The following is a 16,280-nucleotide window of genomic DNA, read 5'->3' as shown; positions in this document are numbered from 1 at the left end:
CGAATACATAGAAAGATAGATCCCTTATCATTTAGCCACAAAATAGCAGGTCAGCAACTGGAAGCAGTTAATTCCATAAATTATCTGGGAGTACACATTAGGAGTGATTTAAAATGGAATGATCATATACAGTTGATCGTCGGTAAAGCAGATGCCAGACTGAGATTCATTGGAAAAATCCTAAGGAAATGCAATCCGAAAAGAAAGGAACTAGGTTACAGTACGCTTGTTCGCCCACTGCTTGAATACTGCTCAACAGTGTGGGATCCGTACCAGATAGGGTTGATAGAAGAGATAGAGAGGATCCAACGGAGAGCAGCGCGCTTTGTTACAGGATCATTTAGTAATTGCGAAAGCGTTACGGAGATGACAGATAAACTCCAGTGGAAGACTCTGCAGGAGAGACGCTCAGTAGCTCGGTACGGGCTTTTGTTAAAGTTTCGAGAACATACCTTCACCGAAGAGTCAAGTGATATATTGCTCCCTCCTAGGTATATCTCGCGAAGAGACCATGAGGATTAAATCAGAGAGATTAGAGCCCGCACAGAGGCATACCGACAATCCTTCTTTCCACGAACAATATGAGACTGGAATAGAAGGGAGAACCGATAGAGGTACTCAGGGTACCCTCCGCCACACACCGTCAGGTGGCTTGCGGAGTATGGATGTAGATGTAGACCTTTTTGTAGGAGGTTTAATGCAGTTCAATTTTGTACGGGGATTCGTTTTGGCTAGGAGCCTTAGGTTTCGAGTTATCCAGGACAAACGTACAAAAGTTACCTTCAGACGCACCTCCACCCTCACTCGTCTCTCACAAGTCAGGATTTCTAGTACGTTGTTCGTGGCGCTCGCTCCTACCACTGTACAAAAATTTCCTGCTGCACAAACTATTCTCGATATTCGACTTTTTTTCTCTCTGTTGATTGGTCTGTTAAACTACCACAGCAGTCAGTGATTTCATTAACATTATTAATTTAAACGTGCCTGTGACAGTAATGAAAGAGAAACGACTTTTGTAAATGTATACGTTACCCTAAAAGTAATTGCGTTGGCAATCCATTCAAACTTATCCCTTACTAGCTCAGTAGTTTCGTAGTCAGAACGCATTGACAATACTATGACATAATTGTTTATTTTACGCAGCAAAAAGTCAAAAAATTATTTGGTAAAATTAACAGAAACGTCAATTTTACGCTCTATAAATGTCCGATTAAGCCAGTGGCGTAATATGGACAGTCAATGAAGACCAAAGACGGCTGAATGTGGTAAATACTTCGTGCAGTCAAAATTTTTCGTACGGTGGTAGGAGTGAGTGCCATGAACAAGGTGCTAGAAATTCTGACTGGTGGGGCCTGAGTGTTAGAGTGAGAGGATCATTTGAAGGTCGCTTTCGTAAGTTTTTCTTGAATAACTGAAAACAACGGCCTCTAGTGAAAACGTATCCCAGCACTAAATTTAACTACATTAAATGTCCTGCATAAAATCTCCTGTACATTTTTTCCGTATTACCAATAATTAGCACGTAGCGAGTAAGAGAAAACTTAAATCTTACTCGAGGTTTTTGAAGGCTACATGTGACATTTCGTGTTGCATCAAACGACATCGGTAGGGGCAGCTGAATCACCCATTATGTATCATTTTAATTTTATCTAAATTATTTCTTAAATTGCATTCCAAATTGTAAGTAAATGAAAATGTGATTGGAAATACGAAGGTAGAAAAATTAAAAAGAAGCTTGTACATTAAAAAAATGGACAATTTGCAGATTTGTATTAATTATCTATTTTTGACGCCAATACTGCCAGTCGCAAGCTCGTGAAGTATAATTCTATGAGAGACATCAAGGCAACTTGTTATATGGAAGAGATCATGGAGTGGTAACAGTAAGAAATTGTTTGTATTGGAAATGCACGTTGTTGTTGTGGTCTTCAGACCTGAGACTGGTTTGATGCAGCTCTCTACGATACTCTTTCCTGTGCAAGCCTCTTCATCTCCGAATAACTACTGCAATCTACATCCTTCTGAATCTGCTTAGTGTCTCTCTCCACGCTTCCCTCCAACAATAAATTGGTGACCCCTTGATGCCTCCGAACGCGTCCTATCAACCGATCGCTTCTTCTAGTCAAGTTATGCCACAAAGTCTTCTTCTCCCCAATTGTATTCAGTACCTTCTCATCAGTTACGTGATCCACCCATCTAATCTTCTGTAGCACCACATTTCGAAAGCTTCTAATCTCTTCTTGTATACACTGTTCACCGTCCATGTTTCGCTTTCATACATGGCTACACTCCACACAAATACTTTCAGAAAAGACATCCTGGCACTTAAATCTATACTCGATGTTAACAAATTTCTCTTCTTCAGAAACACTTTCCATGGCATTGCCAGTCTACCTTTTATATCATTTCTACTTCGACTATCATCAGTTATTTTGCTCCCCATATAGCAAAAATCATTTACTACTTTAAGTTTCTCACTTCCTAATCTAATTCCCTCAGCATCCTCTGATTTAAATCGACTGCATTCTATTATCCTCGTTTTGCTTTTGTTGATATTCATCTTATTTTTCTCCTTTCGAGACACTGTCCAGTCCATTCAGCTGCCCTTACAGATCCATTGCCGTCTCTGTCAGAATTACAGTGTCGTCAGCAAACCTCAAAGTTTTTATTTCTGCTCCATGTATTTCAATTCCCACTCCCAATTTTTCTTTTGTTTCCTTTACTGATTGCTAAATATACGGATTGAATGACATCGGGGATGGACTACAACCCTGTCTCACTCCCTTCTCAACCACTGCTTCACTTTCATGTCCCTCGACTCTTATAACTGCCATCTGGTTTCTGTACAAACTGTAAATAGCCTTTCACTCCTTGTATTTTATACTTTCCACATTCATAATTGGAAAGAGAGTATTTCAGTCAACATTGTTAAAATCTTTTTGTAACTCTACAAACGTTAGAAATGTAGGTTTGCCTTTCCTTAACCTACGTTCGAAGATACGTCGTAGGGTCAGTATTGCCTCGCGTGTTTCAACATTTCTAAGGAATCCAAGCTGATCTTCCCCATTCGTTTGTAAAGAATTCGTGTTAGTATTTTGCAACCATGACTTACTAAACTGCTAGTTCGGTAATTTTCACATCTGTCAACACCTGCTTTCTTTGGGATTGGAATTATTATACTCTTCTTGAAGTCTGAGTGTATTTCGCAAGTCTCATACATCTTGCTCACCAGATGGTAGAGTTTTGTCATGGCTGGCGCTCCAAAGGCTATCAGTAGTTTTAATGGAACGTTGTCTACTCCCGGAGCCTTGTTTCTGCTTAGGTCTTTCAGTGTTCTTTAAAGTTCTTGACGAAGTATCATATCTCCCAAGTCATCTTCAGCCAATGCTCTTGCATTTCCATAATATTTCCCTCCAGTACATATCCCTTGTACAGACCCTTTGTATACTCCTTCCACCTTTCTGCTTTTCCTTCTTTGCTTACTACTGGTTTTCCATGCGAACTCTTGATATTTACATAGATGATTTTCGTTTCTCCAAAGGTCTCTTTAATTTTCCTGTAGGCAGTATCTATCTTACCCTAGTGCTGTATGCTTCTACAATCTTGTATTTGTCCCCTAGTCATCCCTGCTTAGCCATTTTGCACTTCGTGTCGATCTCATTTTTGAGACGTTTGTATTTCTTTTGGCCTGCTTCATGTATTTCTAAGTGAAAATGTACGAGAAATTAATGACAGAGGAATACAATCGAAACTTCCACTCTAGACCAGGAGAATTAATTTAACTTGCATAGAATGTTTAAGACTGAAGTGATACTAGGTGTACATATTTTGAGAAGAATCTCACCTACTGAATATATTGAAGAAGTGGAGGCAGATCAACGTACATTGACTTTTTGTCGGCCGTTGTGGCAGAGCTGCTCTAGGCGCTTCAGTCTGGAACCGCGCTGTTGCTACGGTCGCAGGTTCGAATCCTGCCCCGGGCATGAATGCGTGTGATGTCAAAAATGGTTCAAATGGCTCTGAGCACTATGGGACTTAACATCTGAGGTCATCAGTCTCCTAGAACTTAGAACTACTTAAACCTAACTAACCTAAGGACATCACACACATCCATGTCCGAGGCAGGATTCGAACCTGCGACTGTAGCGGTCGCTTGGTTCCAGACTGAAGCGCCTAGAACCGCTCGGCCACACCAGCCGTCAGGCCTGAAATCCCTGGGCTAGCAGGACAGAGCGGATGAGGTTATATTTGTGGAAAGGGGCCAAAATAAGTTACTGTCAGTTGCATTCAACATATAAAATTTATTTCTTAAAACAGAAAATCACACAAGCGAGAATCAAAAGTCTTAAGGTTTTATCGAAAGACCTCCTTTGATTTAATTTAGATCGGCTGTAGGCCATATCGAAAATCCATGACACAAGACGTAAGCAAAGAACTGAGGTACAGGAATTCTTTTGGAGGTTTCACTCGTTTATGAAAAAAAAAATTATCTTCAATACAAATATTCTGAAAGCCTTAGCTTAAATTTTTCCCATAGAACTCGGCTGAAGGCCTCACATTAATCAAGAACAGTGTTACGGCTTAAGGCCGAGACAAAGATTTTCATTGTTTAATCTAAAGCCCGCATGTCAATAAAACAATTTAACGGCTTAAGGCCTAGGAAGAAGAGCTTTCAATTTGAAAAGGCTGAAGGCCTTATCTTAAAATATTTCGCGAAAAATTCGTCTGAAGGCCTCATACTAAAGAATAACTATCTTATGATTTAAGGGCAAGACAAGGATTTTTAATTTTTAGTTTAGAGAGATTAAAACTCGGCTGAAGGCCACACACCATGCAGAAAACAATTTTACAGCTTAAGGCCTAAACGGAAGAGCTTCTAAATTTCAACTACAATACGCTAAGGACTTTATCCTAAAATGCTTCACATAAAACTCGGCTGAAGGCCACATACGAAACCCAAACAATCTCACGGCTTAAAGCCCAGACACAGAAATTAAGTTAAACACCACACAGGAAGACGGCTGCAATTCTAGCCAACTTCAATGTACACATGTTGTTGCTGGCGGGAATCTCTCAGAAAGCGACAACCAAGATCCAACGAAGAGGTGTGATAGCAGTTGAGGCTTGATAGTAGATTAAGAGAGCACTCAACTTTAGTGTCCAGGATCGATGGGCGACGAACTTCGTAAACCTCGCAAGAAGCGCCTCCCAACTCCCAACAATGTGTGCACGCCGCCAGCGGCTCCGGCCTGACAACGCACCATGGAGACTTCCTCGCTGCTCTGCCCCAACCGACCGACTGCCACACACTGCACAGCCGGAATATATATCCGCCACACCAAAGATAGTTCAGCAGTACTAGCATCGATACACGCTGCTGTTGCCGCCACTCACGGAGAGAAGACAGCAACGTTATGGCGGTAACCGAAGAAGAAATAAGATACCACTGGACTGCAACCAATGATAAAAAACAAGGCATGACGCTTCTTAAGCTCTGCCTGTGGACTGCTGCTGATGTGAGTACGAAAATGCGAAGAAAAAAACCACAGCTAAACAAAGGGGAAGTAGATCTCATGAGCGGATGGACAGGGGCCGTTTAGTATTGCGGAGGGTGGCTGTAAAAAATCGCATGAAATAAGCGGAAGATGTAACTCGCCAGTTTCAGCGTGCTATCAGCCGCCTAGCTAGCACAATGACAGTGCGCAGGAAGTTGTGTGGGATACAATGGCCGTGCAGCCCTTCATAAGACACGAATTTGTTAGTCAATGCTATGTGACACTTCAGATGGTGTAAAGAGCGACGCCATGATGAAACACGCTTTATCGGGTGACAATCCTATGGAAGAATTTGGGTTTCGGAAATGCTCGTATAACGTTACCTGCCACCAAATGTAGTACCTACAGTGACGGAGAATGTCGTGTCACGGCATGGGGGTATTTTTCGTGGTCAGAGTGTGGTAAGAGAAAGTGTGGAAGGATGTGAACACATTTTACCCATTGTGTGGTGCATGGAAGAACCGTTCGGAGATGGTGATTTTTTTCAGCTCTTTGTCATAAAGGAACATCTGTGAAGCAATGAAATATGGAAATTGTAGAGATGAAGGTATATGGAATGGGGGAAACAGCAGTGTTACACAAAGTATCCTGTGCCACAACAGAGAAGAAAGCGAGCTAATACTGCATTTTCATTGACTTCTGAGCTGTGTTACGTCTCAAGTGTCTACCTCTTCGGGATGGTGGTATTAAAAAAGAGGAATTGCCATTCTTTGCATAAAAATTAGAGACAAAGGAGTATATGAAGTGCAGTTATTGTGCTGCCGTGGGAGCAAAATAACGCAAGACGAATGAAGCAAGGAGAAAATAATGGAGTAGGCTTACACAGACAAAGGGAGTTTTTCTCAGTAAAATAAGTGTGTTATATGAAACCTGAGTCTTCGTCTGAGAAGGGTATTTTAAAAAAAATGTACGATGGAGCACAGCACTGTATGAAAGTAAATCACGGAGAAGGGGAAAACTGGTACAGAAGTGATTAGAAGAGCTCATGATGTGTGTTACAGCATTCTGAAAATTACACCGAGAAATAGGGAATTTTCAAATGAAAAATAGCTTTGAACGTACTTTAAAAAAGTGTTGTGTTAAAGTTAGTGTCCATAATACTCGTGTAAATCACCTACTGAATAATTTCGGAATCTCCGTAAGGATGTTCTTAGATATCTATACTAATATATAAAAGCAACTCATAGTTTAGCGTAGTTGCCAAAAATTTCAGAACGTCCTTGATCGATTTACTTCAGATTTTTGCATGTTATTCTAATAAACGTTCGGGTGGACATAGGCTACACATCCTTCCATATCTGTCCGAACATTCATTAGAGTATGGTGTAAAAACTTGAAATAAATCTGCTGACAACTTATATATATATACTTCGAAATGAAGACAAACCGTAGTTTATAGTTGTTACCAAAAATCTCGAATAGTTCTTGATGATATTTATACGACACCTTTACAAACATTTGGATGCATTTAGGCTATATCCTTTCGAATTGACTCAATTACTTCAAATTTTTAACACTGTACTCTAAAAAACGTTTCGACAGAAATGGGCTACATACCTTATATATTAGCAAAAATCTGACTTTTGCGTAATACTCTAATAAAGATTCGGCCAGGCATATACTACATTTTTTTTGTATATGTGATTTAGAAACATCTGTATTGATGGTGCTGAGACAGCAACCAGCCATACATTTATTTTAAGTTCCTTTATTCAAAAGGTACCGTTACCGGTTTCGAATCATTACAGTTCATCGTCAGACAGCTTTCACGCTTTCATTAGAACATGTGTTGCGTTTTTTTACTGATTAGTTGCCCTAAAATATAAGTAATGCGTAATTATAAGCACGCCACACAGATGGTTGAGTTACAGATTTGCACTGGGATGTGAGCCACGTGAAATGTCGGTTTGGAGTGCTTGTTTTCACGGCTTTCGTCCAGCAGACAAAGTTTGTAGTTTTCGCTGCATTCTCATCATTGCACGGGTAAACGTACATAACTCAGCGCTTCAGATTTGTCAGTGAATGCATTTCCACAACATTCTTATCGTAGAACACGTAAATTTGTATCACTGAGCACTTCAGCTTTGTCAAAAAACAGACTTCTAACAAAGCTGAAGTTCTCAGTGATACAAATCTACGTGTGGAACGATAGGACTGTGATGGAAATGGATTCAGTGACAAATCTGAAACGCTGAATTATGCAAGGTTATGTGTGCAATGATGGGAATGCAGCAAAAACTACAAACTTTATCTACTGGACGAAAACCGTGAAAACAAGCAAATCGACTGCAACACAAGCTACACTGACGGATGAAAGCCTCATTAAGAAGAATTCAAATTATTTGTCGGCTGAAGGCCACAAACAATAGGAATAATTTAAACAAAATATTATTTTTAAACAATTGACACAATCAGACCAAATAGAAAAAACATATTTCTATTCTTATAGGCAGGATATGATTATATGTTGAAGACACATACTATGACTGATATTGTGTACAGTGGAAAACCATTAACACACAGTATGGTGTATTTAACAGCCAATATATTCCTATGACCTGCATTCGTCACTTCTGTTCATCAACTGACGTTAACATACGTCAAAACAATGGCAGAGGTCGTAACAAAGCAGCACCAATGTGGGCCACATGATGTTTGCATTACCATAGGAATTTAAAAGAGCTTTGGAGGACTTACGGTCAAATAAGGCAGAAGGGATAGATAACATTCCATCAGAATTTCTAAAATCATTGGGGGAAGTGGCAACAAAACGACTATTCACGTTGGTGTGTAGAATATATGAGTCTGGCGATATACCATCTGACTTTCGGAAAAGCATCGTCCACACAATTCCGAAGACGGCAAGAGCTGACAAGTGCGAGAATTATCGCACAATCAGCTTAACAGCTTACAACAATAATATACACGAGAATGGAAAGGAAAATTGAGAATGCGCTAGGTGACGATCAGTTTGGCTTTAGGAAAAGTAAAGGGACGGGAGAGGCAATTCTGACGTTACGGCTAACAATGGAAGCAAGGCTAAAGAAAAATCAAGACACTTTCATAGGATTTGTCGACCTGGAAAAAGCGTTCGACAATATAAAATGGTGCAAGCTGTTCGAGATTCTGAAAAAAGTAGGAGTAAGCTATAGGGAGAGACGGGTCATATACAATATGTACAACAACCAAAAGGGAATAATAAGAGTCGACGATCAAGAACGAAGTGCTCGTATTAAGAAGGGTCTAAGACAAGGCTGAAGCCTGTCGCCCCTACTCTTCAATCTGTACATCGAGGAAGCAATGATGGAAATAAAAGAAAGGTTCAGGAGTGGAATTAAAATACAAGGTGAAAGGATATCAATGATACGATTCGCTGATGACATTGCTATCCTGAGTGAAAGTGAAGAAGAATTAAATGATCTGCTGAACGGAATGAACAGTCTAATGAGTACACAGTATGGTTTGAGAGTAAATCGGAGAAAGACAAAGGTAATGAGAAGTAGTAGAAATGAGAACAGCGAGAAACTTAACATCAGGATTGATGGTCACGAAGTCAATGAAGTTAAGGAATTCTGCTACCTAGGCAGTAAAATAACCAATGACGAACGGAGCAAGGAGGACACCAAAAGCAGACTCGCTATGGCAAAAAAGGCATTTCTGGCCAAGAGAAGTCTACTAATATCAAATACCGGCCTTAATTTGAGGAAGAAATTTCTGAGGATGTACGTCTGGAGTACAGCATCGTATGGTAGTGAAACATGGACTGTGGGAAAACCGGAACAGAAGAGAATCGAAGCATTTGAGATGTGGTGCTATAGACGAATGTTGAAAATTAGGTGGACTGATAAGGTAAGGAATGAGGAGGTTCTACGCAGAATCGGAGAGGAAGGGAATCTGTGGAAAACACTGATAAGGAGAAGGGACAGGATGATAGGACATCTGCTAAGACATGAGGGAATGACTTCCATGGTACTAGAGGGAGCTGTAGAGGGCAAAAACTGTAGAGGAAAGGAATTCGTGAATTCGTGGCGGGCCGCATCAAACCAGTCAGTAGACTGATGAAAAAAAAAAAAAAGTATTAGCAAGAAAGTGAAAGACCCTGAGCCAGAACAGATCAATGACTTTCTCTGCACATTCCTATAACAAGACAGTCCCCACAATAGGACTATTCATTAGAGGGATAATGAAAGGCGGGGTGGCAATGGGAGGGGCAGATGACAGATTATGAGGATTTGTGTGGAGCGCAGTGGAGAGGACAGTTGAGTCACATGGTACATCCATGAGCTTAAGTGTCCTTGTAATACACGTTCGTAACACCCCCTTACAGTGACACATACTCTGAATGTAAATATAACCGTTTTAGATGCACAATAAAATTTAGATTTCCAAACGGTCACATGACTGTAATTGAGCCGTGTACTGCTCGCGTTGGTGCCGTTGGTAGGTTGGCATCGTGTGATAAAGGATAGTGGCGTCCCGTTTCCTTCTTCTGTTTACTGGCGCCACTACGTTTGCTGTCTGCGAGTGGCAGCAGCAGCTTTTATCGATATCTAGTACCCGTACTATCTTTGGAAGAACGTGAAGTGTTTTTCAGGTCGGGTGTGCCGGTAGTTCGGTTGGGACGGAGCAGCAGAGAGGTCCGGCAGTACAAGGACATGCCGGGACGGCTGGCGGCACGTTGGCATCGAGGGGCTGTAGTTGCGAGGGCGACAACCTCGTTGTCCACCAGACCCAGCAAGTTGAGTTGAGTGAACATTAATCCAGTAGTAAAACCTCCATTTTTGTGATCACGCCGTTTGTTCGTGCGTTGCTGCTCGAGGGTCGCCATGAGATGAACAGCAGCAAGTGGAGCGTGTCGAGTTGGCGGACTCTATTAGCCATCTTCTACTGCCTGTTACTAGTTTTTGAATTTTGTGTTATTATTTGGTGAAGTGCAGCTAGTGGTATTTTACTGCCTAGTGGCCGCTAACACCCCAGTTACCTGCCCTGGAGGTTAGCGTATTTTTGCGGCAGTGTACTTTTCCTCGTCTTGCCGATGCTGTCCGGCATGACGTGTAGTTCGACAGCCTTCTTGATTGCGGTGTGGATTGTGGTTTCTTTTGTCTACCGTGGTTGTAGTGTTTCCTGCTGCCTTTCAGTGTTTTAAACACCGGATTCTGAAGACGCAGTGCTGTCTGTCACTTTGTCCTCTCCTGAATTATCAAACATTGGGTGGATTTGGTAAGAGGATTGTTCGGCGTTTAAACTGTCCCCAGTTTGAGTTGCGATCTTGTTAGGTGAGCATAACTCTTGGCTGTCAGTCTCACCGCTAACGCAGCTGTAGGGACTTCTCTCAGGTCGATCCTTGGAGCACTGTCTGTGGATCACTCCCTTTTTTTTTTAACAATTGACACAATCAGACCAAATAAAGTGCTGCACTTTTTTGTTTTTGTTTTCCTTATTGTTTTTCGTCCCTCCAGGCCCTACATGGGCAGTGGGGTTGGGCTGTCAGCGGCGCAGGCAAGCCGCTCTTCAGCTAATTGACAGTAAAAATCAAATGAGACGAAAGGAAGGAACGGATACTGGAGATATTTACACGGAATTAAAAATTTTTTAAGGTGAAAATAAAATGGAGTATCTTAGATAAATGATATATGACTTGTTGCACTGGCAGATAAAAACAGAAATAATAAAAGGTAAAATGAAACATAATAAACGCTCATTAAAACATTTAAAACATGTTGCCGAGACACTGAAGTTTAAGAGTAGCATTTTTCTGTCACTAGAAACTCTAAAAGAACTGCTATGGGATAGGGAGTGAGTTGTTGAGGGGGAAAAGTGGCCAGGTACGAGGGTAGGAAATACCAAAATAATGTTTACAACAATCATTAAAAATTACCAAACACCAAAATAATATTACAACAATCATTTTCGACATGTCACAGACAGGTCAGATATATTTTAACAAGTAAATAACGTTTTCAAATACGCAATAACGCCTTGTTCCTATGGCCTGCACAGTATGAAATGAACGCTGGGTGTCCAGGAGGACTGGTCAGTTTTCAGGAATATGGCAGGTACGCTCATTGAAGCAGAAACATTTCATGTCCTATTCAAAAACATTTCATGCCCTATTTCGAAGGATTTCGAAAGTAGAACGAATGTAATGTTCATTTTACAATGGGTATGAGGAAAATTGTCACCTGCATTTACCCTAATCGCCGGCTTGGTCATGGTAGTAGAATTAACTGGTCACCAAAATCGCCAGACCTTAAGTAACTAATTTTTTGTTAATGAGACTGAATGAATCTGAGGTTAACAAACGGCATGTGAATATGAACTGCTTGGTTACGCACATGGACGCTGCTGCCCTCATTAGATAACGTGCAGAGACAGACAACGAAAACATGTTCTCCCTTTTTTTTTTTTTTTTTTTTTTTTTTTTTTGGGTCATCAGTCTGCTGACTGGTTTGATGCGGCCCGCCACGAATTCCTTTCCTGTGCTAACCTCTTCATCTCAGAGTAGCACTTGCAACCTACGTCCTCAATTATTTGCTTGACGTATTCCAATCTCTGTCTTCCTCTACAGTTTTTGCCCTCTACAGTTCCCTCTAGTACCATGGAAGTCATTCCCTCATGTCTTAGCAGATGTACTATCATCCTGTCCCTACTCCTTATCAGTGTTTTCCACATATTCCTTTCCTCTCCGATTCTGCGTAGAACCTCCTCATTCCTTACCTTATCAGTCCACGTAATTTTCAACATTCGTCTATAGCACCACATCTCAAATGCTTCGATTCTCTTCTGTTCCGGTTTCCCCACAGTCCATGTTTCACTACCATACGATGCTGTACTCCAGACGTACATCCTCAGAAATTTCTTCCTCAAATTAAGGCCGGTATTTGATATTAGTAGACTTCTCTTGACCAGAAATGCCTTTTTTGCCATAGAGAGTCTGCTTTTGATGTCCTCCTTGCTCCGTCCGTCATTGGTTATTTTACTGCCTAGGTAGCAGAATTCCTTAACTTCATTGACTTCGTGACCATCAATCCTGATGTTAAGTTTCTCGCTGTTCTCAGTTCTACTACTTCTCATTACCTTCGTCTTTTTCCGATTTACTCTCAAACCATACTGTGTACTCATTAGACTGTTCATTCCGTTCAGCAGATCATTTAAATCTTCTTCACTTTCGCTCAGGATAGCAATGTCATCAGCGAATCGTATCATTGATATCCTTTCACCTTGTATTTTAACTCCACTCCTGAACCTTTCTTTTATTTCCATCATTGCTTCCTCGATGTACAGATTGAAGAGTAGGGGCGACAGGCTTCAGCCTTGTCTTAGACCCTTCTTAATACGAGCACTTCGTTCTTGATCGTCGACTCTTATTATTCCCTCTTGGTTATTGTACATATTGTATATGACCCGTCTCTCCCTATAGCTTACCCCTACTTTTTTCAGAATCTCGAACAGCTTGCACCATTTTATATTGTCGAACGCTTTTTGCAGGTCGACAAATCCTGCTGTTAAGCTGATTGTGCGATAATTCCCGCACTTGTCAGCTCTTGCCGTCTTCGGAACTGTGTGGATGATGCTTTTCCGAAAGTCAGATGGTATGTCGCCAGACTCATATATTCTACACACCAACGTGAATAGTCGTTTTGTTGCCACTTCCCCCAAAGATTTTAGAAATTCTGATGGAATGTTATCTATCCCTTCTGCCTTATTTGACCGTAAGTCCTCCAAAGCTCTTTTAGATTCCGATTCTAATACTGGATCCCCTATCTCTTCTAAATCGACTCCTGTTTCTTCTTCTATTACATCAGACAAATCTTCACCCTCATAGAGGCTTTCAATGTATTCTTTCCACCTATCTGCTCTCTCCTCTGCATTTAACAGTGTAATTCCCGTTGCACTCTTAATGTTACCACCGTTGCTTTTAATGTCACCAAAGATTGTTTTGACATTCCTGTATGCTGAGTCTGTCCTTCCGACAATCGTATCTTTTTCGATGTCTTCACATTTTTCCTGCAGCCATTTCGTCTTAGCTTCCCTGCACTTCCTATTTATTTCATTCCTCAGCGACTTTCTGTATTCTTGATTTTCCCGGAACATGTTTGTACTTCCTCCTTTCATCAATCGACTGAAGTATTTCTTCTGTTACCCATGGTTTCTTCGCAGCTACCTTCTTTGTACCTATGTTTTCCTTCCCAACTTCTGTAATGGCCCTTTTTAGAGATGTCGATTCCTCTTCAACTGTACTGCCTACTGCGCTATTCCTTATTGCCGTATCTATAGCGTTAGAGAATTTCAAACGTATCTCGTCATTCCTTAGTACTTCCGTGTCCCACTTCTTTGCGTATTGATTCTTCTTGACTAATGTCTTGAACTTCAGCCTACTCTTCATCACTACTATATTGTGATCTGAGTCTATATCTGCTCCTGGGTACGCGTTACAGTCCAGTATCTGATTTCGGAATCTCTGTCTGACCATGACGTAATCTAATTGAAATCTTCCCGTATCTCCCGGCCTTTTGCAAGTATACCTCCTCCTCTTGTGATTCTTGAACAGGGTATTCACTATTATTAGCTGAAACTTGTTACAGAACTGAATTAGTCTTTCTCCGCTTTCATTCCTTGTCCCAAGCCCATATTCTCCTGTAACCTTTTCTTCTACTCCTTCCCCTACAACTGCATTCCAGTCGCCCATGACTATTAGATTTTCGTCCCCCTTTACATACTACATTACCCTTTCAATATCCTCATACACTTTCTCTATCTGTTCATCTTCAGCTTGCGACGTCGGTATGTATACCTGAACTACCGTTGTCGGTGTTGGTCTGCTGTCGATTCTGATTAGAACAACCCGGTCACTGAACTGTTCACAGTAACACACCCTCTGCCCTACCTTCCTATTCATAACGAATCCTACACCTGTTATACCATTTTCTGCTGCTGTTGATATTACCCGATACTCATCTGACCAGAAATCCTTGTCTTCCTTCCACTTCACTTCACTGACCCCTACTATATCTAGATTGAGCCTTTGCATTTCCCCTTTCAGATTTTCTAGTTTCCCTACCACGTTCAAGCTTCTGACATTCCACGCCCCGACTCGTAGAACGTTATCCTTTCGTTGATTATTCAATCTTTTTCTCATGGTAACCTCCCACTTGGCAGTCCCCTCCCGGAGATCCGAATGGGGGACTATTCCGGAATGTCTCCCAAGAGAGCTCAAATGCATTGAAGTTGATGGCGGTATACTCGAACATTTATTGTGAACTGTACAACAGCTGTAGTGTGACGTGTATGGTAAAGGTTAGAGGTGAATGTGTTATTGAACATGTATTTTTCAATTGATGCTCTGTAGAACGCATGTTGCGACACTTATTTTTATCTGTTATGGAACATGTATTTTTCAATTGATGCTCTGTAGAACGCATGTTGCGACACTTATTTTTATCAATGTCTGAAGAAACAGACATTGGTAACGAAATTGCAGTCGCACTAAATTTATGAAGTTCACTAGCAACTGCGGAATCTTACTGACATCTTAGGTATGAAGATGTTACTTGTTGGTGACACATGACAATTTGATATTACTTGTTGGTGACACATGAAAACTAGCGCCGGACTGGGACCTGAACCCGAACCCGGATGTGGAAGTTTGAGTGGATCTGGAAGCATCCTCGGATAGCCAAAGTGGTTGAGGCGACAAGTAGGAAATCCAGGGTGCGAGTCCCAGTCAGGCACAAATTTTCATATGTCACCAATAGCTAATATCTTCATACCTAATGCAGATAATGTTGGAAAGATTTATAGTTGTTAATAAATCTCATAAAAAGATGTTTACTAACTGTTGTACATGTGTAATGTGTTAACCTAACAATGTATTGAAGAGGACAGAGATAAATAACAGTATATATTAAATGTACTCTATCTCAGAACCATTCGAGATAGCGTATATCCCCAAATGAAGTCTTTTGCTCCAAATTACCTTTTCCGTCATATCCCTGAATACTGATCATTCCTCCTATGACATCCTGTAAGTGCTTCTGATATATAGCTGAGTGGAGATGTTGGTTTGCAACATGAAGCTTGTTAGTAGTTATAGATTGTGACACGTCTGCTGCATGACGGTGGTCTGTTTATAACTGAACAGCTTTTGTCATAAACTGATTACTACAGACGTGCTCTACCACGATTTGTCAATCAATTTTGGAAGCTGTAAATCATCGCCTCCTCAAAATAGTGTAGAAGATAAAGTCTTGTGAATTCAGGTTAACTCTGGATTCTGGATAGTTGGAAGAAACATAACCGATTTCAAAGCCGTGGCGCCAGAATTGCTCTTGGGAGCGTGAGGTCTCCACGGCGAGCTGTCAGGTAGCGGAAGTGGAGGGCTCCGCTCATCGCCCTAGGCGTGGCCCAGCCTGCCGTCTGCGCCGCGTGCGGTCCGTAATGAGATTCGTGATGGAAGTCACGGCGGGTCATCCAGGAGATGTCCAGAGGCGCGCCCGCTCCCGGGAGACCTGAATAATGCAGCCACAATCAGGGCGCATCGGCTGCGCCGCTCCGTGTAACTCGCCGTGTCGGCCAGCGCCAGGTGATCCCTTCGGCAGTCCTGGCGACCCTGTCAGGAAGTCCCGAACGGCGTGCTTGGTTAACTCGTGGAATTATGGCGTCACGACAACTAGACTCTCCTTGCTAAACAGGGGATGGCGATCTATTTTCTCACCATTCACATCA

The 16,280-nt window shown here is 41.5% G+C and overlaps 1 protein-coding gene across 1 annotated transcript in view; it reads right to left on the bottom strand.

Annotated features, from left to right (window-relative positions):
• LOC124803191 (orexin receptor type 2-like) overlaps nucleotides 1-15,543 on the bottom strand; it is a 151,738-nt gene extending 136,195 nt beyond the window's left edge. Inside the window, exon 1 of the mRNA XM_047264374.1 lies at nucleotides 15,532-15,543. Within this exon, the coding sequence (XP_047120330.1) occupies nucleotides 15,532-15,543 (12 nt within the window). The remainder of the gene's footprint in view (nucleotides 1-15,531) is intronic.
• Between the last annotated feature and the right edge of the window lie 737 nt (nucleotides 15,544-16,280).

Source organism: Schistocerca piceifrons, chromosome 6 (genome assembly GCF_021461385.2).
Source record: "Schistocerca piceifrons isolate TAMUIC-IGC-003096 chromosome 6, iqSchPice1.1, whole genome shotgun sequence".
In the NCBI taxonomy this organism is placed as follows: domain Eukaryota; kingdom Metazoa; phylum Arthropoda; class Insecta; order Orthoptera; family Acrididae; genus Schistocerca; species Schistocerca piceifrons.
The sequence above is the reverse complement of the archived record's forward strand: the minus strand, read 5'-3'. Positions and strand labels throughout refer to the sequence as shown.